The sequence below is a fragment of the Coffea eugenioides genome, chromosome 1 (assembly GCF_003713205.1).
Source record: "Coffea eugenioides isolate CCC68of chromosome 1, Ceug_1.0, whole genome shotgun sequence".
NCBI lineage: Eukaryota > Viridiplantae > Streptophyta > Magnoliopsida > Gentianales > Rubiaceae > Coffea > Coffea eugenioides.
In genome coordinates, this window is record NC_040035.1 from 43,760,005 (window position 1) to 43,785,691 (window position 25,687).

At 35.6% G+C, this 25,687-nt stretch overlaps 2 protein-coding genes and 1 long non-coding RNA gene across 6 annotated transcripts; all 3 read left to right on the forward strand.

The window, feature by feature from the left end:
- The first annotated feature begins 347 nt into the window (after positions 1 to 347).
- LOC113778321 (receptor-like serine/threonine-protein kinase NCRK) lies at positions 348 to 9,837 on the forward strand. 4 transcript variants are annotated; one of them, XM_027323718.1, is made up of 11 exons: positions 348 to 712; positions 3,805 to 3,878; positions 4,135 to 4,234; positions 4,514 to 4,639; positions 5,255 to 5,371; positions 6,353 to 6,640; positions 6,817 to 7,058; positions 7,194 to 7,490; positions 7,704 to 7,940; positions 8,099 to 8,291; positions 9,193 to 9,270. In XM_027323718.1, coding segments are annotated over exons 3-11 (1,572 nt in total). In that variant the 5' UTR covers positions 348 to 712; positions 3,805 to 3,878; positions 4,135 to 4,164; the 3' UTR covers positions 9,195 to 9,270. The 4 variants fall into 4 exon arrangements, with proteins under 4 accessions (XP_027179519.1, XP_027179509.1, XP_027179494.1 ...); XM_027323708.1 differs by having other exon boundaries at positions 352 to 712; positions 4,105 to 4,234; positions 8,099 to 8,326; positions 9,193 to 9,837; XM_027323693.1 differs by having other exon boundaries at positions 352 to 712; positions 8,099 to 8,326; positions 9,193 to 9,837.
- Positions 9,838 to 12,794: 2,957 nt separating this feature from the next.
- On the forward strand, positions 12,795 to 13,377 carry LOC113748860. Its single transcript, XR_003464475.1, has 2 exons — positions 12,795 to 12,937; positions 13,034 to 13,377. It is a non-coding gene; the product is annotated as an uncharacterized LOC113748860 (long non-coding RNA).
- A 1,879-nt stretch (positions 13,378 to 15,256) lies between these two features.
- Positions 15,257 to 20,162, forward strand: LOC113752289 (exosome complex component RRP41-like). Its single transcript, XM_027296412.1, has 7 exons — positions 15,257 to 15,566; positions 17,498 to 17,576; positions 18,019 to 18,121; positions 18,234 to 18,354; positions 18,434 to 18,522; positions 19,467 to 19,616; positions 19,771 to 20,162. Exons 1-7 carry the CDS (start codon positions 15,422 to 15,424, stop codon positions 19,858 to 19,860), a joined length of 777 nt encoding a protein of 258 aa, XP_027152213.1. The 5' UTR covers positions 15,257 to 15,421; the 3' UTR covers positions 19,861 to 20,162.
- The last annotated feature ends 5,525 nt before the right edge of the window (positions 20,163 to 25,687 follow it).

Genomic DNA, 25,687 nt, shown 5'->3' on the forward strand with positions numbered 1-25,687 from the left:
CGGTCCCAGCCCCTTAGGGTACGGGATCACTTTTTGACCGTCCAAAAACAAAATCCATTCGAGAAACAACAAAATCCAACGCCAGGAGCCCCCATTAATTAATCATTTCAAAGAACCAAAAAATTTGGCTCATCCATCGGGAGACTCTCCAATACTTGCCGACGTGGCATTACCCAGTGGGTCCCCAAAATCAGATCACCGCAAAAGCGGCAGCTCCCGCCCGCTCCCTTAGCTCAACTCCACCTCAGCCCTTGGGAACTGGGATGCTCAGCTGAGAAAGTGAAATCCATCTCACCACGTTACCGTTACGTCCTCACTCTTCTGTCGTCTTCTTCTCTCTCGACTCTCGACATCTGACTGTAACTTGGCTTTCAGCTGCCAAATGGAATTCCTCCGTTCTGCATTCCGTTTATAAATACACTTCACTTCTCCGTCTGTCATTTTTCATCTCTCTCCCTCTCTCTCTATCCCTGTTTCTATTTTCTGGAATATTTCTTGAGTTTTTTTTTTTTAAAATTTTTTCCTGATGCCATTCGTCAGCTGAATTTTTTCACACACTCACACACTGAAGCGCTCTCGTTTCAGTCTCTTATGGCTCCACGTCTTCGGCACTGAGCTCAGAGCTCGTCTTCGGTGGGCACATGCAAGTAAAAGAGATTGAACAGTGAAAGCGCTGATATTTCGGATTTCGAATTCTGTTTTATCGCCGGATGTAAGTTCGTAATCTTGAATTTCATTTTTGTATGACTGAGGTATTTTTACTTGCTCCTCCTTCTTCTTTTCCTTTATTTTTGTTAACAAAAAAAAAAAAAGTAGTAGTTGAAGAATAATTGGCGAAGCTCGTTGCCTTTTTTTTTTTTTTGGGGTTCAATGGGTCTGTGACGTGGCGGCTAATAATTAGCAATGTGCTTTTCTTTTATAGTGTGATTAATAATAATAATGCGGCTTCGTTAATCAATTTTCGATTTGAAATTTCCGTCTAAAAGTAGCGGTGGTGCATTAAATTTGCGCTTTAAAGATGTGACGGTAGACGTTAACGTGGTTTATTATGGATACCATAATGATCACAATCTAATAAAGTACTATTATAAAAGAGCTTGAATGATTGCTAGTAAAATTAGTTTCAGCTGCCTTCGTTTGCAGATATTTTGAGCAATTAATTTGGTAATCCAGTTTGCTTTCCAAAGTAATGTCGTGGACTTCAGCTCCTTAATTGCCAAGGGCCTAGGCCACTGATGAACGACAGCACATTTTTTTTTTTTTGTCCCTTTTTCTCCTAGTTGGTCCTCCTATGCATTTTTTTTGGGGAGGGGAGTGGGGTGGCGTGTAGCATTTTCCTATGCTATTCCATACTGTTGCAAAGATTGTAATTTAGCAGAAAAGTATTGTCATGATCAGATCAGGCCTTAATATAAATCCTGTACATTCACGGTCTCAATTGTGTTATTCTCTCAAACTTCTGTTACGTTGAAGTTTGTCCCCCTCCTCCCCCCCCCCCCAACCACAAAACACCCACCACCACCATTACCACCACCACCCTTTTTTGTAGTTTGTTGTGAGATGCATTTTCTACAGTTTCCTTGTGTTTTTTAAGTCGATTGTAGTTAATGATTCTTTGTCACTCTAATGAGTGTTTAAGGTGGAATCCTTTGGTCGTTACGGTGCATCAATTTGTTAATTATTTAGTTGTTTTTTGGGTGTTTCTGTGTGTAAAAGGAAAAATTTCAAGAGTTGCATTAAGCAACAATTATTCATGGTTCCTATTCAACTGGTCATTTTACTGGGATAGTAACCCCTTAATTGAAAACAGCCACATTTTCCAACAGTAACTTGGAATTGAGTCACTAGCTGACGATGTATAGGTTCTTTTAATAGCTGTTATCATTATCAGGATTGTGGTAGATGAGGTGGTGGATCCCTTTGAATGTTAATTATTCTATCTCAAATTATTGCACGGGAGTATGATCGGCATCAGGTCATTGACCTTTTTATCCAATAATAATAATAATAATAAGAGTAAAAGCTAAACAAGAGTCCTTGGACAACATCTCAGTCTAGCCATGTTTCACTCCTCAGCCGACACCAGAGGTCGTAGGACCCTGCCATAAACAAACAATTCAAGTCTTTTTCACACGTCATCTACTCACTCTAAAGATCAAACCAAAAACGCAAAATTAGTCTGGAGTAGTTACAATCGTGCGTTGATGTCCCTCCTTACAGAGTATTATGTCTTTGAAGCTAAGTCTTTTCTAACCGTTGGAGTATACGTACAAATGATTGCCTGTTCTAATATTTGAAATCTTTTTCCCTTTTCAAGCTTAAAAACGTTGAAGACAAAAGATAAGAACTTACAGGATCTTGTTATACTAATAGATTATGAGGTTTTAATTATTTTATTGGTTTTATGTTTTAGTCTTTAGTGATATTGTTGAGGGGTCCCTTTCACAGTTGAAAAAGAGTTGCTTTCATGGCATTTGATTACTGGAGAAAGGTGTATTAAAGTAGTAACACATATACTTTTCTTTGTTATCTGGTTTCTAGGGGACTTTTACAGATAACCCCTCAGTCTTTGTCTTGTATATCTATTGAAAGATGTCTCTTTTGTATACCCTTTTTTTCGAAAGCTTATGTTGTATCTTCTATCTTTGATGGGCTTGGTCATCATTGAGTGACGACTTCCAAAGAACCTTGAATGCCGTGTTGCAACTATGAAGTCTTGTGATGATAAAGTTTGATCTTGCTCCATAGCTTCGACTGTACATTAGTGATCACAGCATTACAAGTTATTTGACTGCGTAATGTTAGATGACTTTCTAGATGGTACTCATTCAAGTCTGAAAAGCTTGAGAGTTTTAAACCAATTGTGGTACAACTTTTGCTTTGTTAATCTCCTTCTGCTTTTAAGATATAATCAATTGCTCCAGAGATGGAAACACAATTGTTCCAAGCTGAGTATTTTATGAAATTTGCTATTAAAGCATTGTATTTATCTTTCAATATTGTATTTCATCTTGCAGGTAGTTTTCTCTAGTATGTTTGCTTCATCTATATAGGATTTAAATGTAGAATGTTAGAGCCTGATTTTAAGTTCTTTTACAAGAAAACCACTATGTAGATGTAGAACTAGCTTCTGACTTAGATCAAACCAATGCTGTTAACGTGTTGCAAAAGTGCAAGATAGCAGTAAAAATGTTTCAGAATGCACGTTAAGCAAAAAGTGTATTTGGTGGCCAACCATGTTTAGTTGTTCCTACCTGTAACATAGACTTTAGTGCTTGTTTATTTTCATGTACTGTTTTGGAAAATATTTCTTTGCCTCTGTTGATGGCTTTTGTCTCCATCTAGTTCGTAAATCTTCTTTTTGTTCATAATTTTAATTGATTTGACCTTCATTAAATTCTGAATCTCTATGAGTTTAGTTAATTAAATGTTGCTTTGACATGGATATAAAACTTTCACTTGCTATCTTGAAGTGTTTAGAGCTTTATATCTCTGTCTATCGGTTGAAATTCTTTATATCAGTGGAATTTCATACTTTATAAGCTACTGGATAGCTGTTATTTTGTTGGTGATTATGGACAAGTTAGTAAGTGAATATCAGCATAATGTGGATTGGTTCTTTGAGATAACTACTCTCTCTCTCTCTAAACTCAACTTCCCACCCTCTCCTATATCATGAGTACACTCTGTAACACGTAATATATAAATGCATTGATTCTGAATTCTTGACACTGTAAAGGCATATCTTTTCAAGAGTTAGTGATGGATATTCTACTTAAAACTTAGCGATTTAATTTTTTTCAGAATAATGAAGATGTGCTTCATAGTCATCCGGCAATCAAGAGATTGACTTGAAATTTAAGGTGTGCCAAGTGAATGTGAGTTTTCTTTTTCCATCTTTTCACACTAGTTGAATTCTGTAATCTGTGAAAAGAATTGCTTGAGATCAATTGTTCAAATAGTATCCATGCTAAATATGATGATTTAGATATATACAGATGAAAAACAATCTCTTTCTCCTTCTTTTTCTCTCTGTGGATTCAAATATTTTCATGGTGTTTCACCAGAAAGCAATTGATTATTCTGAACTAACAAAATTTTCAGTATCTTATCCTTCCTCTTGCATCCTCCCAGTGCAAGAAGTACGCAAGTTGGACCGGGAAAATGAGGCTACAACTGGAAAGAGTTCTTCTTTGTCTGATTAATCTGGTTTGGATTCAGCAAGGTTTTTCTGGTTCGTATTTAGCTGTATAGTACTGCTTGATCAATTCTTCATATCCATTGAGTGAGAACTCAAAAAGGCCGAGTAGAGTTCTGCAATTATGTCATTGTCATGAAATTAAAAGGCTAATTTCTTTTTCTGCTGTAACTTGTAGTACTTGAATTATCATGATAGGGTGGTAATTTGCAAGACAAGTGCACATTTTCTTGTTTGGGAGGTCCATGTGTTAGGAGTCTTTGTATGGACAACATTTCTGAAAAAGATATGCTTATCATTCTTTGCATTTCTCAGTGGTAGATGGATATCCAAATACATCTGAAACAAGCAACTGGACATGCAGCTGTTCTACTAATGACCAAAGCAATCTGACTTTTGCTGTCCCCACAAGCTGCTATTCATCCTGTGACTGCAATCCCGGTATGTTGCTGGTCCTATCAGTACGAAAACTTTTTTTTAACAAGTAAAATTTGGCAAGACTTTTCAGAGGATAAATGATAAAAAAAAAAGTGAAGTATTTGTTTTTGCGCGTTTTAGCTAGACCTGAATACATCACCATCTGTTCCGAATTGGGGGAGATATGTTTTATGCTTGGAAATATCTTTTGTTAAACATACAGGAGGACTGGTCAAATACTTAACGGTAGTTTCATCTTCAACTACCAATCTGTAGATGTAGCAACACTTTAATGTTAATAAAGAATACTCGCGTTTGTGAGGTTTCATTGTCTCAAATACATCGTAACATGTTTATTCTTCTTGAAGAAATTGTCATGTGCTGACAAGTTGAATTCAAAGGAATGCTTAACCTCTAAAGACAATGAATGGCTATGACCTTGTTTGAATTTTTGATGGAAGGAGATTTAAGTTTTCAGAAACTAAAGAGAATTTTGCTAATTTATGCATTTGATATTGGACTTTGTACATGGGTTTGAAGTCTAAAATTTGTATATCTAATGTCAAGAATTCAAAAATGTTTATATCTCCAGAATATCTTGCTAGAAAATGTGATCTGAGTTCTATTGTTTTAGTGCAGCTACAGGAGGCTCTGGTGAAAACAGATGGATGTGTCTATGTGCGTCAGATGGTCTGCCTAAAGTGGCTACTGGAAACAATTACACCAGCTGTTTTTCTGTATGCAAGTGCAGTTCTGGTATTTTGCTTTTCCAAGCCATCTTGAAGTATTAGAGCAAACCACTACAAACTGTTCAAATTTCTCTTCACAAAATTGTCCATCAGCAGAACTTAGGCAATGCCAACTCAACCTTCACATCTACATTAGCTTTTGTATGACCAGTATGTTCTTTTTTGGCATTATGATAAAGTACAAATGTATCCTCAATCATCTAAGTCATCTGATTCATATCAGTTATCTTGAGCACCTCCTGTAGTGTAACTCCAAATAGGCAAATTACCTGAGGTGTGAGTAGTACACAAGCTTGAGCCAATGGCATTGTAGCATTTTGAGCAACTTCTTTTGGCTCTGGTCCTGCCAGCAGGAAATGTCTCTCTGTTTATGACCAAAACTATCCCAGTCATGTTAAGCATATGCTATATTAGAGGCAGCCTTTGATTACCCCTGTAGAAGCAGCTATACATGGTGGTCCTGGAGTTAGAACTATAGAAATTCTTTATGCTGTGGTCTGCCTTGAGTCTACTACTATACAGTCTATGAGTTGCTTTAATGCCAAGGCTGTCTATTTTTGCACAGGGCTATGCATTGTTAGAGTTCCATCCAGCAAGTTTATAATTGTTGAATAAGTATTTGTGTTGAAGTTCAAGAAACCACTTAGTTTCTTCTCAATGATATTATGAACAGAATGGTCTTTCAATTGCATCAGTAGATTGAAGAACCTTAACATTGCATAGTGTCAAGGATTCCAGCTTCTGCACTCTTTACTAGAAAAGAGTACATCCTTCATTTTTCTCGCAAAGAGTTCAATTTCCTGTGTATGTTGTTGAAAATTTGGAGTATCTATTTTACCCCAAAACTTCAGGGGGGATAAATAGAGAGGATGTAAACTGGATCTATCTATTCTTGATGATGCTATTTAGGTTTTATGATTGATATGTTTTAGTTTTCACAAAGTAGTTAATCTAATTTGTACTAATTACTCTTTAATTGTGTTATAAGGGGCTTGGATTGAAGAGCAGTCTTCGAAGAAGCGGATCACCAGCAAAGTTCTCATAATTATTCTCTTAATATGCATTACACTGACAACTCTAGCTTTTGTAGCTTCATTATTGTGCTACATCTATCGAAAGGATAAATGGCATACCCATCGATCATTATTCTCATCAGATAAACAATCATCAGATAAACAAACAAGTTGTAACAGTGCTACCAGCTTAATCAGCCAAGGGGCTTCTTACTTTCCAACATACGGAGGCTTATTTAGTACCCGGGTTAAATCTACAGCAGGTCAATGAAAATTTTTATTCTAGTTGTTTTCTTAAAGGAGCTTAAGTTAATTGTATGATTAGCAATATTGTCAATTAGTAACAATTTCAATATAGAATACCAATTCAGGTAGAGTTGGATCTTCTGTCATCTGACATCGTTTTCACTTTTTTGTGCTATATCTTTGCTTTCTCTAGGATGCTTTCCTAAGCCGTCATTGCTATTGAGAAACAAGTCTGGGGCATTGCAAGGAACGATCACAGAGTTCTCCTATTCTGAATTGGAAAGTGCAACAAACAAGTTTTCTGATTCTAATTTGATTGGAGTCGGAGGAAGCAGCCATGTATACCATGGCCATCTCAAGGATGGTAAAGTTGTGGCAATAAAGCGAATGAAAACTCTTGTGGGATCTGATGCAGAATCCATATTCCTCACAGAGGTAATACTTCAAACTGCTAATAATATCACCACATGTGGAATTTACTGTGATGCTAACCGATTAGGTAATAGATAATAAGATGTAGTAATATGTATACACAGTAGTTTTAAATTTTGAACACATTTTTCTGTGCAGATAGAACTGATAGCAAGACTGCATCATTGTCATGTGGTCCCTTTGCTTGGCTACTGCTCAGAACGCCAAGGAAAACATGCAGAAAGGCTGCTTGTGTTTGAGTATATGTCCAATGGTAACCTGAGAGAGTGTCTGGATGGGGCTTCAGGAAATTGTTTGGATTGGGGTACTCGTGTCACAATTGCACTTGGAGCTGCAAGGGGCTTGGAGTATCTTCATGAAGCAGCTGCACCAAGAATATTGCACAGAGATGTCAAATCCACAAATGTACTCTTGGACGAGAATTGGAGAGCAAAGGTCTGTAACCAGTCAAAATATGCACTGCAAATTGAAAAGCAAGATACAAAAGATTGCCATGCAACTGGACTTGGTCAACCTAAAATTTTCTTTTTCATGCAGGAGTTAATCAAGCTGATGATTGTTAATGTCTAAATATATCTGATTTTGGTTCAAACGAAAATCATTCTTTTTTTTTCAATCTACCTGTTGACATATTAATATTTGTTACAGATCACCGATCTTGGTATGGCAAAGCAGCTTCACAGTGATGGAATTCCCAGCTGTCCCAGCTCGCCAGCAAAAATGCAGGGTACTTTTGGCTACTTTGCTCCAGAGTATGCAATTGTTGGAAGAGCTTCTCTTAAGTCAGACGTTTTCAGTTTTGGGGTGGTTCTACTTGAATTGATTAGTGGACGACAGCCCATCCAGAAATCTGATAGTAAAGGGGAAGAGAGCCTTGTGATATGGGTATGGATAATTTGGACAAGTTATCTATGGAAAAAACTTGCCAAAAATTTATACCTACAAATTGCAAGATAATAGTTAGTTAGAAACTAAAGCTTCCAACTGCAATGAGATCCATTTAATTAGAGGTGCTGGTTTTTACATTTTTGACCTTATTACAGGCGACACCTCAATTGCTAGACAGTAGGCGGGTGACCTCAGAGTTGCCAGACCCATGTTTGAAAGGGACCTTCAATGAAGAAGAGATGCAGATTATGGCTTATTTAGCCAAGGAGTGCCTGTTATTGGATCCTGATTCTCGACCAACCATGAGTGAAGTGGTCCAAATTCTTTCTACTATTGCACCAGAGAAATGTAAGAGAAAGAACATGTCTGTACAATTATTTCAGGTATCAATACTCGGAAACTATTACAGTTCATGATGCTTACCGTATAGCTATGAAATGACATTGGCTCATGATACTCTAGGTTTTGCACATTTAGGACTTTAACATGATAATTAGATCGTTCTCTATGTACCATCAAGTTACAGTTTGATTCATTTTATCAAATTTGATGTGGAAAGAATGAAATACTAAGAAAGAATTCAAATTTGATGAAATTTACCCATCACCACATCAAACTTATTGGTCTAGACAAGCCTAAACGAAAATGAGACTAGTATTTCCAAACTTGTTTGGAATCTTAATGATCTTGAAAATCGTGTTCAAGTTTGGCTCAAGTATTTTCTTGTACCGAGCCACACTCTAGTTGAGCTCAGGTAGCTTAGCCCTTTTATATGTACATTGGTGGTTGTTTACTCAACTGAGCTCGGCCGAACTTGCCAGACACACATAACATTGTTCAGGCTTGGTTCATTGAGTTGATAAACCAACTTGAACTAGCAGTTATTGAGTAGAACTCTAGTTGCGGACCAAGGATATTCATCTTTCATATAAATAAAAATTAATATGTCAGCAAGAATTTCCAGTAAAGCAACATTTTGGCTTTTGGTTATAATTGTTCACCAGAATGTCTCATTGTAAACCAACTTGTAAAGCATTCATCTAACCATCTTAAACCTTTTCCCACCTTTTCTTATATCCTAAAGTGTTGTATGCTTTCTTCGTAATTTGTTAGCAATGGCACTCCCCTGAGTAAACATAAAATCTCAGTACAACAACCTGATGCTTCCACATTATCTTTTAAAACCTAAACAAATTCCTGGTTTGGTAGATTGACACATTCTACTTTGCATCTTTCACATTTTATGCAGAGCTCATTTAGCGGTGTCAAGGGAAGTGGATCCATAAACAAACAAACTTTTGATCCTGTTGAGAACGAGGAGATAAAGCACATAATGTTGGATAAAAATCTAGGTGGAGAGTCATTTGCTGTAGACATCAGCTCTAAACCATGTCTTGAAGAGTATGAGAAAGTAGCAGATCCTGTTTCTGTTGAGTACATAGAGAAATTGATTCTTCTATCATCAGGTGCTAGAAGTTGGCATTCGCAAGAGGATGAAGCAGTGGACTTAACTGAACCCCGTTATGAATCATTCTGTATGTCAAATGTCAATGTCCAGTAACTGCATTTGCAGTTAGAAACTGCAACAAACAGCAGATGCTTTTCAGTAGGTCTCCATAGTGAAATATTTGCTGTTTCACTTGATGGTAAGGAGCTCTGACTGCGGTCTGGTTTTCATTTTTCCTGGGAAATCAGATGTTTGTCAGATTATCTTACTGGTAATTCATTTCTTTATTTTTTTCACAGAGTTCAATGTAAATACTTTTTAGAGGCGCTCTTTAAGTGTTTTTCTTTATAGATGTAATATCAAACTTGTACAGAAACCTCTTGAATTTCATGTCCATAAAATTTTAAAACTTGGGGGCATTATTGGTGTCCACGGCAATTTCTTCCATTGCTGCCGTCAGTCTCTATCGAATGGCTAGCTTTCCTCTTGATTATACGTGTTTCCCATTTTTTAAGGTATTCTGGACTATGTAGGATTGCTCTTTCACTAGTATTGGTTTCAACCGTTTTTCTATTGTTTTAGCTTCAGCGGAACTTAGGAAGTACAATAACAGAAGATCTCCATTCTTCAACGTTGTGGTTACTGGTTAGAAATTTTATCATGTGCAATTTATGGCTCACAAGACACTCTATGGTCGTGGCATAACTCGGTTTCCAGTTTGCCCAACTTTGAATTTTTTTCTGCAGCTTCTGTAACAAAGATTGGCAATACCTGAAGCTCAATCTAGATGAGAGATAAGGGGCAAGATCTCTCAGAGGAATTCTCCTGAATATTCATTAGAAATTACAAGCTGAAAGGCTCAAGTAGTACTTGCTGCTGACAAGATGAAAAAATCTCATGTAAAATTCACGCGAGACAATTCCACTTTGTTCGAACGAGAGACAACTTCACTTCCATTGTAATCAGGAAAACGTAAGGGGACTGGATTCGCTGCCTCAAACCCCTTTAATTTGGAAAAATGCACAAGGGTGTGGATACACAGTTTTTTGATCCACATCAACTTGTCAGGAAAACCCAGAAGATGCGTAGCACAAAACGAGAAGTTCCAATTCAAAGCATCGTAAGCCTTAATAATATCAAGGATTGGATCACAACAGATAAATATACAAGTAAACTAGTTGAAGCAAGATCGGATCACAATAGAAAAATATCAACGAAACGTGAGAAAAGGTAATAGTAGGATAAGAGATGAAATTTGGAATCCCAAAAGCATTATAGTGTACACCCTGAAATTTAAGGAACAGATAGCATAGCAATGACGGTAAACCCCGAAGCGAGCATAAATCAAAGAAAGGGATGGTCGAAAAACAAGAATAGGGTAGCATGGCGATTTGCCTCTTGGGTATCAATTGGGCTTTCTGAAGCAAAGTGTTAGCAAGTCCAAATTCAACCTACAAACTATATTAGTTTTCGGAATTTAGGCTTTTGAGTTTCGTTCTCAAATTAAAAAGTTCATACTCAACTCACACTATTATATGAATTTCAAAGTCAAATCGGACTCATAATTAAATATATAACTATATATAATATATATTTTATAACTATGAATTACTACAAATTTATATATAAATTATTAACATTTTGTCATAATACGATTATAAATTATAGATATTACAATATTATATATATATATAATTATACTTATACACGAGTTTGGGTCTTATTCAAATCTAATCTCAGCATGGCCTAAGTTCGGCTCACATTTAGTTCGGACTTCATATTTAGGTCCAAACTCTACACAACCCAATTAAATTTTAGCCTCAGTGAGCATTTTTCATGCCGAACAGATCGGATTCGGGCTGAACCGACTCCATTGACAACCCTAATTTACCTAGGGACAAAATGGTGGTTTGCCCAAGGAAAATAGAGAAAGAGCTCCAAATTAACTATTTTACAAACCTTTTTTTCCTTGGCAAATGATGTATATTGTTTGGATAGTCAAGTATTTGCTAAAATTTTTTTAATTGCATTATAAACATTTTTTTAAATTAATTTTTTGTATTTTTACCACACACATTCTATCACAGAAAGTGCTATATTGTTATTCTAAGAAATTTCTAACCAAACACATAGCATTCCTCCGTCTTCTAGAAAGGAGAACGAAGCGCCCCAGGTTTTGCGGGTGCACCAATATTCATTACTGTGAGATAGAGAAACTAAAGTTGTTTTATTGGAATTTTTATACTTGTTATAGGCTTCTTAACCTTTTTTGGTTACGATTATAAATTTTTCCTTATACTGTTCGTATGTATATAAATTACACACTCATAATGATAATAATTTATAAATGAATATTTTACTAATTGATATGCAAAACTCGAAATGTATTGATTATTTAATTTTTGTATTATTTGACCTTCTTATGTTCTTGTTCTGGTTAAATGCACAGTAGCATGAGCACAAGTAATTACTTAATTATGTGAATAGAGTACAAATTTTATGATTATTTTCTTGAATATTAACTACGAGTTAATTGTACCTGAAAATAATAATTTGTTTATAGCACGTGTCTATTATTGATGTTTTTTAATTATCTATGAACTATTAAATATAGAAACAAATTATAAAACTTTCACTATTGAAAAAATAAAATCATTAGTAATATTTAGAACGTTTCTTATTGTCTAATTAGAGTATTAAATTGCAATTAACTTAACTTATGATCGATACAAATGCATATATTTGATCTAAAATGACATCTAATCTTTTTGTGCTAGGATTTTAACTCTCAACCTCGAGCTAACTAGTTCGTTAACACGTACGTATGTGCTAGCTGGCTTTTATATGGCTAACTCATTTCTATGAATTAATTAAATTTGATTTTATAATTGTTTTGGTCAGACCTCAGATTGAGCGATCACACGTGCATACTTCTACTTGTCAACCCTCATTTCACCTAGTTGACTCCGTCCTTTCACCCCCAAAAAAAAAAAAAAAGTGCAGCAGCTATGGTTTGGATTGTAGATCCTCCTCCATATTAATAAGTTCCTTACAATTAGTGCAGTTATATTTTTCAAAGATCACAGCTAAAGACAACTTTCACCAGTATACGATTTGTTATTCAAGATCATTTACAAGTGTAGTTTCAGCAATTGATGAAAGGGAAATGTGCTTAATCCCTAACAAAACTCAAAGCTTAGGATGTTAGCACGTACAATGGGCAGGTGAGAAATATAACTCCCTGACCAGCTACCAAGGAGTTATCTCTGTTTCTTCATATTAATGATCCATAAGCAGCAACTGTTAGTTGGAGGATACAATTTCACAAACCAATTAATTCTGCCTTTGAAAGGTAGCTGGATAGGGGCGCTTTAATATAAAAGAAAGACTGATAGATTCTTCCAAAAAGAAGTGTATTTTTCCTTAACTAGACTCCATGCACTAGAATCATGGATCCACCACCCTCAGACCCTCCACCGAGTCAAGCACCACTTCTATCACCATCACCACCTCAACCTCCTCAGTCCGGTGGATGTCTTGAAGCATTGTAAGCTTTTCTCCCTTTTCTTAGAAGAATTAATTAGAGAAAATTGAAGCTGAAGTTTAGCTTTAACGATTTGTATTCATTATTTTTATTTTGCAGCCTCTGGTTTCTATCCTGCTGTGGTTTGTTGTCATGTTGCTGCCCTCCACTCTTTGAGCCATGGCCTCCACCTCCCTAGAGATTGCAATGCTTGCTTTTGATGTCTAAGGAATTTGACTACATTAATTTCTTATCCTGAAATCAGTGTCACCACATTAGTTTTATGCATTATTGTGCCACACCTTTGTATGTTTGTTAGTTTATCTTTCCTTTAACACTTCATGATAAGACTTTCATTGTTCTTGAAGAAAGAAATGAATCAGAATGTAGGGAATCATGATGTCCCTCTTCTTTTGTATTGAACATTATCCCAGTGAATGTGTTAGTCCATGGACTTGGAGGTTTCATCCCAGAAAAAAAAAAGGGTTAAAAACAAAAAAGTTCCATGTAGTATACCTAATACACAAAAAAGCCTCCTGTGGTTTTAAAACATACAAAACGACACCTCATATTTTGAATTAAATTGTAAATCAACAAAATTTGTTATATTTAACGAAATCCGGTAAGTTTAACAGTCGAGACTGTCATTTTCGTTAAGTTTAACGAATTCTGTTGGTTTATAATTTAGTTCAAAACATGAGGTGCCATTTTGTATGTTTTGAAACTATGGGGGGCTTTTCTGTGTATTAAGTACACCACATCGGGGTTTTTTGTTTTGAACCAAAAAAAAAAAGATGACTAAAACTGAAACAAAGGAAGATAGAAAAATGCACAAAAGCCATGATACTTAAACAAGGGAAAATTGGCTCTTAAGGCTACATAGCCAATAATTTGTGAGAAATAAGCGTTTAAGGCATACTCAGTAGTACAAAAGAACAGGTATTTAAGAGCGTCTCTTACTTGTTATGGCACCTTTTGTTTTTTCCGCTCAACAGTCTTGTCATGATTCAAGGGGCAAGAAATTGAGAAAAGGGAAGAGAGAGGACAACTTGAATGCTAAGTGAAAAATTGCATTAGGAAGCTAACTGCACCTAGCCCACCAAGATAAGGTGAATGCTTAAAAACATAGAAATTATTTGGGACAATTTCGTATAGCTCCCCTCAAGTTTCAAACCTACACTTACCTCCCCCAGATGTGGAAAATGGCTCATTATCTTTTGATCATTCTGTTGATGGTTATTCATGGTGTACCTATTGAAATTTATACTTCAATTTTTCTTCAAGTTTTTCATGCAATGGTAAAAGATCAATATCCTTCTCTAGTTAGGAATAGAGAATCGTCATGAGTTATTTTTTTTAATGGTCCATGCAAATTAATTTCTTTCATGAACAAAAAGATCTTGATCTCAATCAGCTTATGTACCGAGCTCATCATTATGTTTTTCAACAAGCATGTGCTTCAAGCCTTCAAACTTATTTACCAATTCAATTTTCGTGAAGAATAGGTTTTAGCAGCTCCTTATTTGATTAACCCAATACCAACTCTCGCGTCTAATTATCTCTGGTCACTGACCACATCACTCATCAAATGCTTTTTCATACCATATCATGTGACCATGTTCTCAATACATACCTCAGGGGACTATAACAGATGATTATGACTTTCAGCCCTCTCTCCTTTTTTCCCCCCTTGTAAGTCTTCTTTGAATCCCAAAAAACAAAAAAAATAAAAATAAAAATCATGTGTAACGTAGCACCAATAAGCCCATGCACTAACGTCTAATTCCCTAATTTCCCAATTGTCTCACAAGCAAATTATCTAGATAGCCACTGAACTTTTTGAATAGTCAAGATTTTGCCATTCAACTATTAAAAGTATGTTTTTATCCACTGAATTATTAAATGTGTAAATTTTAGGTCATTTTATCTGATTCCACCATTGATTCTGCCGGATGTAAGGGTTCACACGATTTACGAGACATACTATAAATAGTTGGATCTGACAAAGTTAACGGTAAAATCAGATGGAATGATCCAAAATTTATATTTTTAATAATTCAATAGATAAAAACATACTATTAATAGTTGAGTTGTCAAAACCCGATTATTCATAAAAATTTAGAGGTTACCAAGATAATTTGCTAATTGTCGCCCTGTGTATTTTGGGCGTTGAAGCAGGCCTTCTTCAAGATTTTAGAAAACGAAAATAAGAAAAAAAAGAAAAAGCCCAAAATCTGGGAAGCCCATTTTTTGTTTTCCATCCAAGGCCCACTATTCATCGCCAGGGCCAGTTATAAAGTTCTGCGCTGGTTGAAGACTGGTGGGGTGGATGAGCGATGATTTATGAGCAAGGAAGCTCCAGCGTGAGACTGTAGACTGCAGTATACATATATATACAAGCCCGCAGCCCCGGACTCCCCCGGTCACTTTCTCCATTCGACGTGGTCAGTTTCATTTTCATAGCCCTTGGAGTATTGTGTAATACTGGTAATTTTTGCTCGAAAAAGGATGGCTGGAAAAGGTGGAGCTACTCCGGCGACCTACTCTCCATCGCTGACGACGGTCAAGGGCAAGAAAAAGCCCCCCATTTTCGCTGATGATGCCAATTGGGTTCGCTCTGATGGCCGTCACTTCCACCAGTGCAGGCCTGCATGTATGTTGTACACTGATTATATACTGTCTGTTATATTCTGAGTTTTGGCTCTGATTAATCCATGTTTAGGATAGAACTCTGTTGCATGTCATGTTTTTGCGCTTGAATATCTTCAACTGATCTATTACTCCGTTCTCCCCGTGCGGTGAATTTGAATGAATGATTTTCTTTCAATCACTAGAATTTATTTTGGATTGGAAAGATGGGTGCTTGAAAACAACCAGTTTATTTAGTGCTGTGAAAAACCCGGTTTTAGCAACAAAGACTGAATTTTGGTGCATGTGATAGAAGGGCGTTTGTCTTAAATCTTGGTATTTAGAAAAGTACACCTATGTGTTTATTGTGTTTTGCTTGTGTAATACCTTAATGTAGACAGTTAAGGTCCTTATCGGGATTGTGCCATTCTTGATGCGATTAAAATTATGTTGAATTATTGGCGTTGCACGGATTATATGAGAAAAACTTGATTGTAGTTGATTGACTTCTACATCTGGAAGCTGATGGTGCTACTGATTGTGTTTCATCTGTCAGTAGTTCGTAGAGTCCATAGACTTTATCTTTTATGGTCAAGGCAATTTAAGGGGATCACGTCATTATAGTTACAGAGGTTATGCGAGGGAATGACCATAAACAAAACATGGATGGTTGCAAGTAATGCGTAAGTTTCTGGAAAGACAGCAAGGCAATTCATACAACTGAGGGCTTAGAGTGCAAACCAAGAGTATTATGTCTAGAGTCACCTAATTTGGCTTCTGATGAATTTGCAGCATGTTAAGCGTGCTTCAAAAGTCAATTGAGGAAGGAGCCTGTTAAAATTTGTAATGGTTGATGATTAGATTCCTCTATGTCGAAGGGGCCCATGGTGAAGGATATTCTCATGCCACGTGGTTGAAATGCCCTTTTTATTATGCATGTTACACATGTGGTGTTTAAAAGCACCTTGTTTTGGAGACTTGGAAAGAAAAGTTTTGGCCCTTATTTAACTGCATTTACTTCTTTGATAATAGAAGAGAGCATACTATATTTGTATTTAAGGTTTTCTGTTTATCTTTGAATACCATGTTGTTGACAAGAGAACTTATTAATTACTTTCATCAATCAAGGAGAATGCTTGTCTGATGGGACCGTTGTGGGATATCATTGGAGGATCTTAAATTGGAAAGATATATCGCTAGGTGGAGATGCACCCTTAGTTCTTTCCATGAATGCAATGATCTTATTGTTTTTGGTGTGTGGTCATGTAATTTTCCAATTCCTCTACTACATTTAAGATTTGATTACTTAAATATTCTTGTTTCCTTAGATATATGGTACATTACAAGTTACCGACTGTTTCCAAAACTGATAAACCTTTACTTCAAGCTTATTTTTTTTTTTAAAAAAATTTTGGTACCACTGAAACTGGTGCTAGTCCATGTTCACCTTCTTTTGCAAGTATTGCTGGTACTTAACTTGCAATGTTCCATGGCTTGGTTGGCTGTGACCCTAACATCTTTTTGTTCCTTTTGGGCTATGCATGTAGTAAAAACTTATAATCAAGGCACTTGTTCATTTTTCTGACATCTATATCAAAATGAATTATGAGTAGTACCTAAGATAAGGTATGGCTCTATTGAAGGAGAAAAAACGTTTTAGAATAGGGAGTCTCAAGCCCAACTCTGATCAATTGACTTGGGAATAAATCTTGTGATGTCTTAAGCCTGTGGAATACTACGTTATATCAGGGCTTGGTTTGTTGAAAGGTAGGCAGACTGGAGAAAATCACAGTCTTTTGTGATGTGGTCTGGTTTAATGAGCCATTTTCTGGACAACATATTCTGCGACTGTGTACATGGTAGCATGATCAAATTGTTTAACCATCTTCTGTGTGCCTTCTTAAGCTATTGTATCACTGATCATTAATTGATCACTCAGATGTTTGTGACTTACAGTTCTACGGACAAATGCAGTCAATTCTGCCTCGGGATCTGCTTATGCGGAGTTTGGAAACACCAAGGTCATAGTGTCAGTGTGAGTATGTAGCTTAATTAGCAGATGTTCTTTTATTTCATTTTATTGTATGACTTAAGTAAGTAGCAGATTCTCTGCTACAATTCAAATACTGGTACCGTTGTATCTGAGGGTTATTTCATTAAATGGTTTAGGCCTCTGCTTAGGGTGTTTCTAGTTGTCAAGGTAGAGAAGAAAAATGAAAAGGATGAAGAAGTTTAGTGTTAAACTTCCTCCAAAATAGTTCTTTTGTTTGTACATCTTGTCATCCTTGATTTTCTCTTTCTATTCTTCCGTTCTGAATCAAAGGTGTGTGAAGAGTGAAAATAAGGAAAAAGCAACATAATCATTTGTTCATCAATTTTCACGGAACCAGCTTCTGAGTGTTTTCTTGCATCCTGTTTTACATCTGGAAGTTGGTTTTGCTATCAGATTATGACTAAATTTTTCTGGCCATTGTTAGATTTGGGCCAAGGGAGAGTAAGAAAGCAATGATGTACAGCGATGTAGGTCGGTTGAATTGTAATGTCAGCTACACAACTTTTGCTACTGTCCACCGCAACCAGGTAAACTTTAGAGCTATCTAGAACCCTTATAGTGTCATGAACTTTTCCTTCTGTTTTACATCTTTCCTTAAGAATTTTCTCTATAACTAAAATAAGGCTTCTTATGCATTAGGGATCTGATAGCAAAGAATTATCATCAATGCTGTATAAAGCTCTGGAGGGTGCTATAATATTGGAATCTTTTCCTAAGACAACTGTAGATGTTTTTGCTTTGGTTTTGGAATCTGGTGGCAGTAAGTTTGAGTTCTACGTTGTGCCTACGGAGTAAGTCTGTGATGTCGTAGACTTGGAACTGATGTGCGGTATTGGCAGGTGATCTTCCTGTGATTATCTCATGTGCCAGTCTTGCTCTAGCGGATGCCGGGATCTTGTTGTATGACTTGGTTGCCGCTGTTTCTGTGGTATGATATGAGAAATGCACTCTTATGGCAAGGTTTTAGACTAGATGATACCAAATATCTACCATGGTTTGGCCTCCAGCACTGGCTATAAAACTGATTTTGTTGATACTATACCACATAGGGTAGGAGAGTGGATCGTGATCAGTGTTGTTATCCTGTTTCTACCTATTGCATTTGTCATCACCTAGATAATCATGTTATGTTAGGAAACAATTTTCACCTCTTGAATCCTGTCAATTTTCTGTATGCTCTGGATGGCAGCGTTGTGATAGCACAGTGGAGGGAAATGAGGTCGGTGAGATATTTCCTCTGAAAACATGTGTTTTGTGTATTTCGTGAAAATTTTTCTTTGAGGCTGTGTTGCCTGTTCTTTAGGCGTGATCTGTTTTGTTATGTAGGTTGATATTTCCCTATGGCTAATCTTACGAGAAAGACAATGTTATACACGACCATCTTTTGCTGTTCCTCCTTTTTATTAGCTTCATGTAAAATTGTCCAAGTATATGTGAGAAGCTTTTTATTTACAACCTAAAACACCTCCAAATGGATTTATTTTTGGATCCTAATTATTTGCTAATTGTTATGACTTATAGCCATGACTTCAGGCTCCTTTATCCATATGCGTGCGACACTTTTTCAGTGTGGCCTTTTACCTTGTCCTTGAAGAAGTTTTCCCATAACAATTGATGCACGGTGTTCAGGTTGTTATCTATCTGCCATCCATCCAACATTAGCAATATGTTTGCTATGCAAACAGTTTACCTGCAGTGGTGGGCTATTTGGGGAAAATATATTATCATACTGCATCTGCTATCAAAGAATTTCCTTTAGTAATCGTTTCTATGAACTATTATGATACTGCATCTGCTATTGGTGAAGTATTCATATTAGATGTGATTCTTGTGTGGTGCGTTAACTAAATTGCTTTGTTTTCCTGTTTATAGTCCTGCCTTGGAAAAAACCTTGTCATTGATCCTAGTTTAGAAGAAGAAAGCCCCCAAGATGGGAGCTTTATGATTAGTTGCATGCCTTCACGTAATGAGATCACTCAACTTACTCTTACGGGAGAATGGTCAACCCCAAAGATTAGTGAGGTAAGCTATGAGGCTCGCTGTGCATGCTAACGGGGGCTGTGCTTGCTCTGTCCCTTGTGCCAGATAACAAGGCATAAGAATTCATTAATAGTTTATACCTTTGATTGCTAAGTAGAGCTTAGGAAGCTAACGTACTCTTTTTTTTTTTGCGAAGGCAATGGAGCTATGCCTTGATGCCTGTTCAAAGCTTGCAAAGATCATGCGGTCAAGTTTGAGAGAACCTCTATCTGCTTCTGAGGAATAAGGAGAATTAGTACTTTCGCTTAGTACATATATAAATACATTTTCCAATTTCTTCTAGATTTCTTTTTTGTTGGGCCAACAATTTTGTGGCTTGCTTGAAAGTTCATAACAAGTGGTTGGCCTGAAATTTTGAGCAGTTCTTTGGTGCTAATTCTGACGATTGCTCCTCTTATATATTTTCTTGCTTCATTTAATCAGAAATATCTATATTGAGTCTTCTTTTGAGTATGTGTAGGATGAATTTGAGAGCTCACCATTTGAATCCAGTATAACTGAGGCAGTGTAAAGACATTCTTGGTCTTCCATCAGGCTTCTGTACCTGCTGTTATTAATTAGTTCTCTTGGGACTTACCATTAGGAAAATTGTGTTGTGGCTTAGGACAAGATGAGATTATGTTTGGTTGAGTTTCAGATCCAAACCTAATCTGATATATCCACATGCATTCGTGCAAATCATAGCAACATCTGCAAATATGTACAAAACTCCAAGTTGATCAAACTTGTGTAGTTGTAATCATGTGGTTGTTCTACTTTAATAGTACTAATACTGGCAACAGCCAACAACACATCAAGGCTGCCTAGACAGGTAAAAGGGGTTCTAGCTAACTTCTAAGCCAGCTTATTTCAGCCAACCACATATCAAGGCTGCCTAGACAGTTAAAGGGGTTCTAGCTAACTTCTAAGCCAGCTTATACCATGCATCGTTAATGTTGTTGCAATTGGTTCCCCAGTGTGTGAATGGCTATCATCCATCCATGGATGATATGATGGAGTGGGCTCAGATCCAAATATGAATACGAATAACCTCCGACTAGGTAGGTACCAATTCATTGACATCGTATTTGTCAATGCAAATATGAGAAATGGCACAGAGCTGGCTAACTCTAACTGTTATGGATTTGGATGGTTTTGCTCTCCGCAAAGTTTAAAGTGAATGGTCCGCCCCAGACCAAATACCAAATAATTAATATGCCAGACAGCCACATCTATTTCGAGTTTTCAATGATTAATAACTCTTTGATATCAATCAACGATAAATTTATATCCAAAACTAGTACTACTATGAAAGTCAGGCACTGGGAATAAAGAGTTGCTTATTTATTCCCTATTCAGACAACAATGAAAAATTGGTGCTTTGAGAAAGAGGAAAAAGACTGACCATCTCCGGAACAATTTAGTGCATGCATTCTTTTTCTTCCATACGTGTATTCTTGTCATTGAGCAACGGCTTCTTGTGTTTCTATGACAAATCTAAATTAAAGAAAAGGTCGACTTCCATTTTAAGTACGTCAGGACTATTTCTTTAGCCCGACGGGCATGCATTTCCGCGGTCGTTGTAGGGGCCACGAAGCTTTTTAATTTTCCATTGTGGACTTGCGGAAATCTGGCCGCCTTTGTCGAACCGAGGCCCGCCTGTGCCAGCTAAGAATTAGTTTTTCTTTTTTAAAGTTGATGGTATTAAACTAATTGCTTTGACAATTGCGGTTCTGCAGGGAAGCCATAATTTTATCCATCATTACACTTGCTCTTATTTTTATTCTTCATGTCTGCACTTTGCCCTGCCCGGCAAATACTGGTGCAGACTTAGGACTCATTTGGAATTGCGATACTTTTGTCAAGCAAATACTTTCGGATGACAAAAGCATTTTTAACATGTTCGATAAGTATCATTCCTCCAATAAAGCATTTTTGGCATGAACTCAAAATTGATATTTTTAGAGCAATTTTCGTGTTTCAAAAAACAATCGACTTTAACAATTTCATTATAAATTTTGAACTAAATAAAGAAAGAAATATGTTTTAGAAATTCAAAATTACAAATTATCAAATAAAACGATACTCGTGCAAGTGTGCACCTAAATAATATAATTAAGCACTTAATAAGTATTTCAATAAAAAAAAAAATCTACTAATTAAGTACTTTTTGATAAGCCACTGCAACTCTAAACGAACCTTACTCTATGCCTCCACTCGTAAACCTTGCATCCACCAAGTTACCAAATTATCATCAGTTATGACCTGCGAATATGCAGTTTTTATGGATGCAAATTGGTTGAGAGCCGTCACGAATTTGCTTGAAGGATCGGTTGCTTGCTCCAATAACAAAATGTACGTTGAGTCTTGGCATAGCATTTGCCGAAACCAAAAGAGTGACTCAAGAATCACTTTTTTTTTTATTTTTTGTTTGGTTTGGTTTGGTTGGCCATTCGGTCTTGGGTTGCGGAGACTTCAGACTTCAATTACTTAGGGAGTCTTGTAAATGGTAAGTTGCTCGGAGTTTTGTCTGTCGGGGCCATGGGTTCAAGTTTTCTAGTCTCCGTCGTCAGGCATATATAGGGAGCATGGGTGGTGGAGGCAATGGGGGAGGGGGGCCTTGGGGCAGCTGAGTCATGGTCAAGGCTTCCAGACTAACAAACTCAAAAAGATAGATTGATAGATCCGGTCTCCTTGGGTTTGACATGTACATCTTGTGGAATTCAATGCTGACCATCTTCATAGTAGTATTACATGCTAATTCAATTCCCTGCTTCATAGTAGTATTTAATTATATGCATCTCCTTCCTTGGTACACACCGACTAATAAATTTGCAACATTCCAAAAACTATGCGTATACTGCGTAAAGATTTTTGGTCATTTGGTGTTTTACCAAGACACCATTTTGGAATTGGACATTAGGGTTTCATATTCCACGCACCAAAAAGATTAAAAAAAAAAAAAAGAAAAAAGTGATAGTTTGGATGCTACAGTTTTCTCCGCACTCGTGAACAGACTTTTTTGCTTTTTTTCTTTTCAGTTGTTCAATTGATCACGAGAAGTTGCTAAACATGAATAGATTTTACTTTCAAAGTTTACTTTTACGTTGGGTAATTTTGTGCTTTGAAGCTTTATTTTAGTGTATCCAAAAGTTTGATGTACTAAAACTAGGCAAAATTAGTTAACAATTTTTTTTCTTTATGTCTTTCAAATTAACAATAATGAAACTTTAGGTTGTGTTTGGGTTGCATTTTCCATGATTTTTCATGAAAAAATTACTGTAGCGATTTGATGTATGTGAGGAAAAAAGGTAATAGGGAAATGTGATTATGGAAAACGACGTAATTTTCTGACGGAAAACGGCAATCCAAACAGATTTGAGATTTCATTTCCTTGACATCCCTTAAAGGTTGTCCACTTGATCTTCTTCCTCTTTTTTTCTTGATACCAACCCACTTTGTCTATGTTGAAAAGGATGATAAATGCCTATTAAATACACTTGAATAAGATACACGTACGCCTTGAAGTCTTGATTCAATAATTATTGAGTGGTTCTGGCTTGACTATCAATTAGTAGTATTTTGGAATAGAGTGGTGTTGATTGGCGTGAAAGGCAAAGAGGGTTCAAAGTCATGATACTCTACTCTTTCACGGTTCAAAGACATGATTAGTCCACACACCATACTATTGTCTGTCAAGGTTCATGTCTGTAATGTGAAATGTTTCCTTATTGCAGACCCCAAATAAATATTTGAACACTTCGACGAAATAAATCTACAAGCAGAAAAGTATGTATATAGAGAGTTTATTGCCAAAATAACTCTTCTTTTGAAACATATACCCAAAGTAACTTAATTTTAAAATTTATTACCTTTATAATTTTTTTTTTCCATATAGGTTGTATATGTGGTAAGATAGAGATAGAGACACATTCTATCTTCCTTTCCCAACGAATATTTTCCCTGATTCTCTCTCTGAACCTTCCCACTTTTTTTTCCTTTATTATTTTGTGTCCTTTCGTTATTTTTCCTTGTCAAATGTAATTGTTAAAAGCCAATATTTATATTAACAACATCTAAAACTTTATTATCATTCCTGATATTGTATCTGTAGATGAAATATTCTCCTCGAATTGATAATTTCAAGGTAAATGAAGATTATTCTCTTGTCTTTTCTATTGTGCAGTTTTTGGAACATTCCTATGGCTTTCAAAAAATTTTGAATACTAATTGCTTTAACAAATGATTTCTCACACCGTGTGTTTGATAAAATGTCTAAGAGGAAAACTACCTAACAACATAAATTCATGCTCAATATAAGCATGTTCATTTGTAGTGCCTCTCTATCACATAATTAAATAATCTCGTATACTTGAAGTATTTTTGCACATTTATTCAACATCAATTAATGGCTTGTGTTACTTTTGAGAAACTTTAGCATTATCTTAATTGCAATAGTTTGATTACTTTTTGTAAAAGTTCTTTTCAAGGAGTAGGAAGCATAACATAAAAAAATATGATAGCCTTGAAGTTTTTGTAACTTTTTCTTGTTATTGCTTATAATGTTCATTGCAATTTTTGTATTTTGCAAATTAATTTTTGAAAAAATATATGCAATAAGTTTGATACATTTAAAAAAAATGCAGAGAGCAATAATAGCAAGGTCAATAATGGTAAATTTTATTTTAAGTAATTATGAGGAAATTATTAAAGTTATGCAATTTTCTTGTGCCTCTATAATAAAACAGTTTAAATTTTTAATTTTTTTTGGAAACTATAAACTAGATTAAAGCTTTCCTTTCTTGTTATCCTACATGGCAATCAGGGTAATTAGGTGGCAACAATAATATCGATTTGGGAATAAAATTTGAAAGTGAATCACATTGGGAATATTTTTTAGAAAAAGAGTGTTATTTTGGCAAAAAACTCATATATAGAAACAAACCCCCAAAAAAAAAAAGGAAATAAACCAGATGGGCATTTATCAACTCGAAATGAAAAAGAACAAATCTCGAAATTAGTCAACTCCTCGGATCATTTATAAAATTGTTGTGCTTCAAGTGACACCGCTACTTGACAAAACAATTATTAGAAGGATCTTTTTAGTAAACGTAGAATAGGTATTCGTTAGGGTCCCGTTTGGAGTTGTATGAGTTATAAATAAACGCTTTTGATATAAATACTTTTCAAAAAAAATGTATTTCTAAGTTATTAAAACTAGGCTACTTAAGTTACGAAAAAATTAGTTACCAAATATTTTTTTTTAAAAAAAAATTATATCTAGTACTGCTTAAAAGAGCTTTTTGGTAAATGCGCCGCAACCCTAAATGGAGCATAAGAATCCAACTTTATTGTTTAGATGTGTGTTCATATTCATTAATCTTTTGTATTTAAACACTTTTCAACTTAATTTTACTTTTATTGACAATTAAATACCTAATTAACCAAGCCTTTATATATATATATATATATAAACAGCCCTATACACAATTAAATTCGAAGTATGTGGAGGTGGACTCATTAATGGTGAGTCAAAGGCATATTGTATTTTCAATAGCTCATTTCATATACTAACATAATAATAAAGCAAAAAAATAAAAACTATTCTAATTTTTTCTTTGCTTCGGCTCTTTTCTTCGTTTCTCTTATAATTCAGATTTAAAAGAAAAAAAAAATGGACCAATGCATTGATTCAAATAAAATATATGAACGTGCTTTCGTATAAAGTCGAACGTTTAGGTGCATATATAGTGTGCAAGACAGGATTTGTGTAAAAAAAAAAAGACTTTATTTGTAAATAAAAACACAGTAAAATATTGAAATATTCCAAACCAAAACCACAGAGTGTATTCTGCACACTAAAATGGTGACATACTTACCAAATAAATAGCTACTTCTTCATTTACATCCGACTTCTTTCATGTCAATTTCCCATCCGTTTTTATTTTTTTTCTTTTCTTCTCCAAATTTCTTTGAAAGGTTTATCAAGTATATCACCGGGTTCGAAACCTCCCGATAAGAGCAGAATAAACAATTTAAATATTTTTAAATAAAGTATCAAACTAATCAGACTG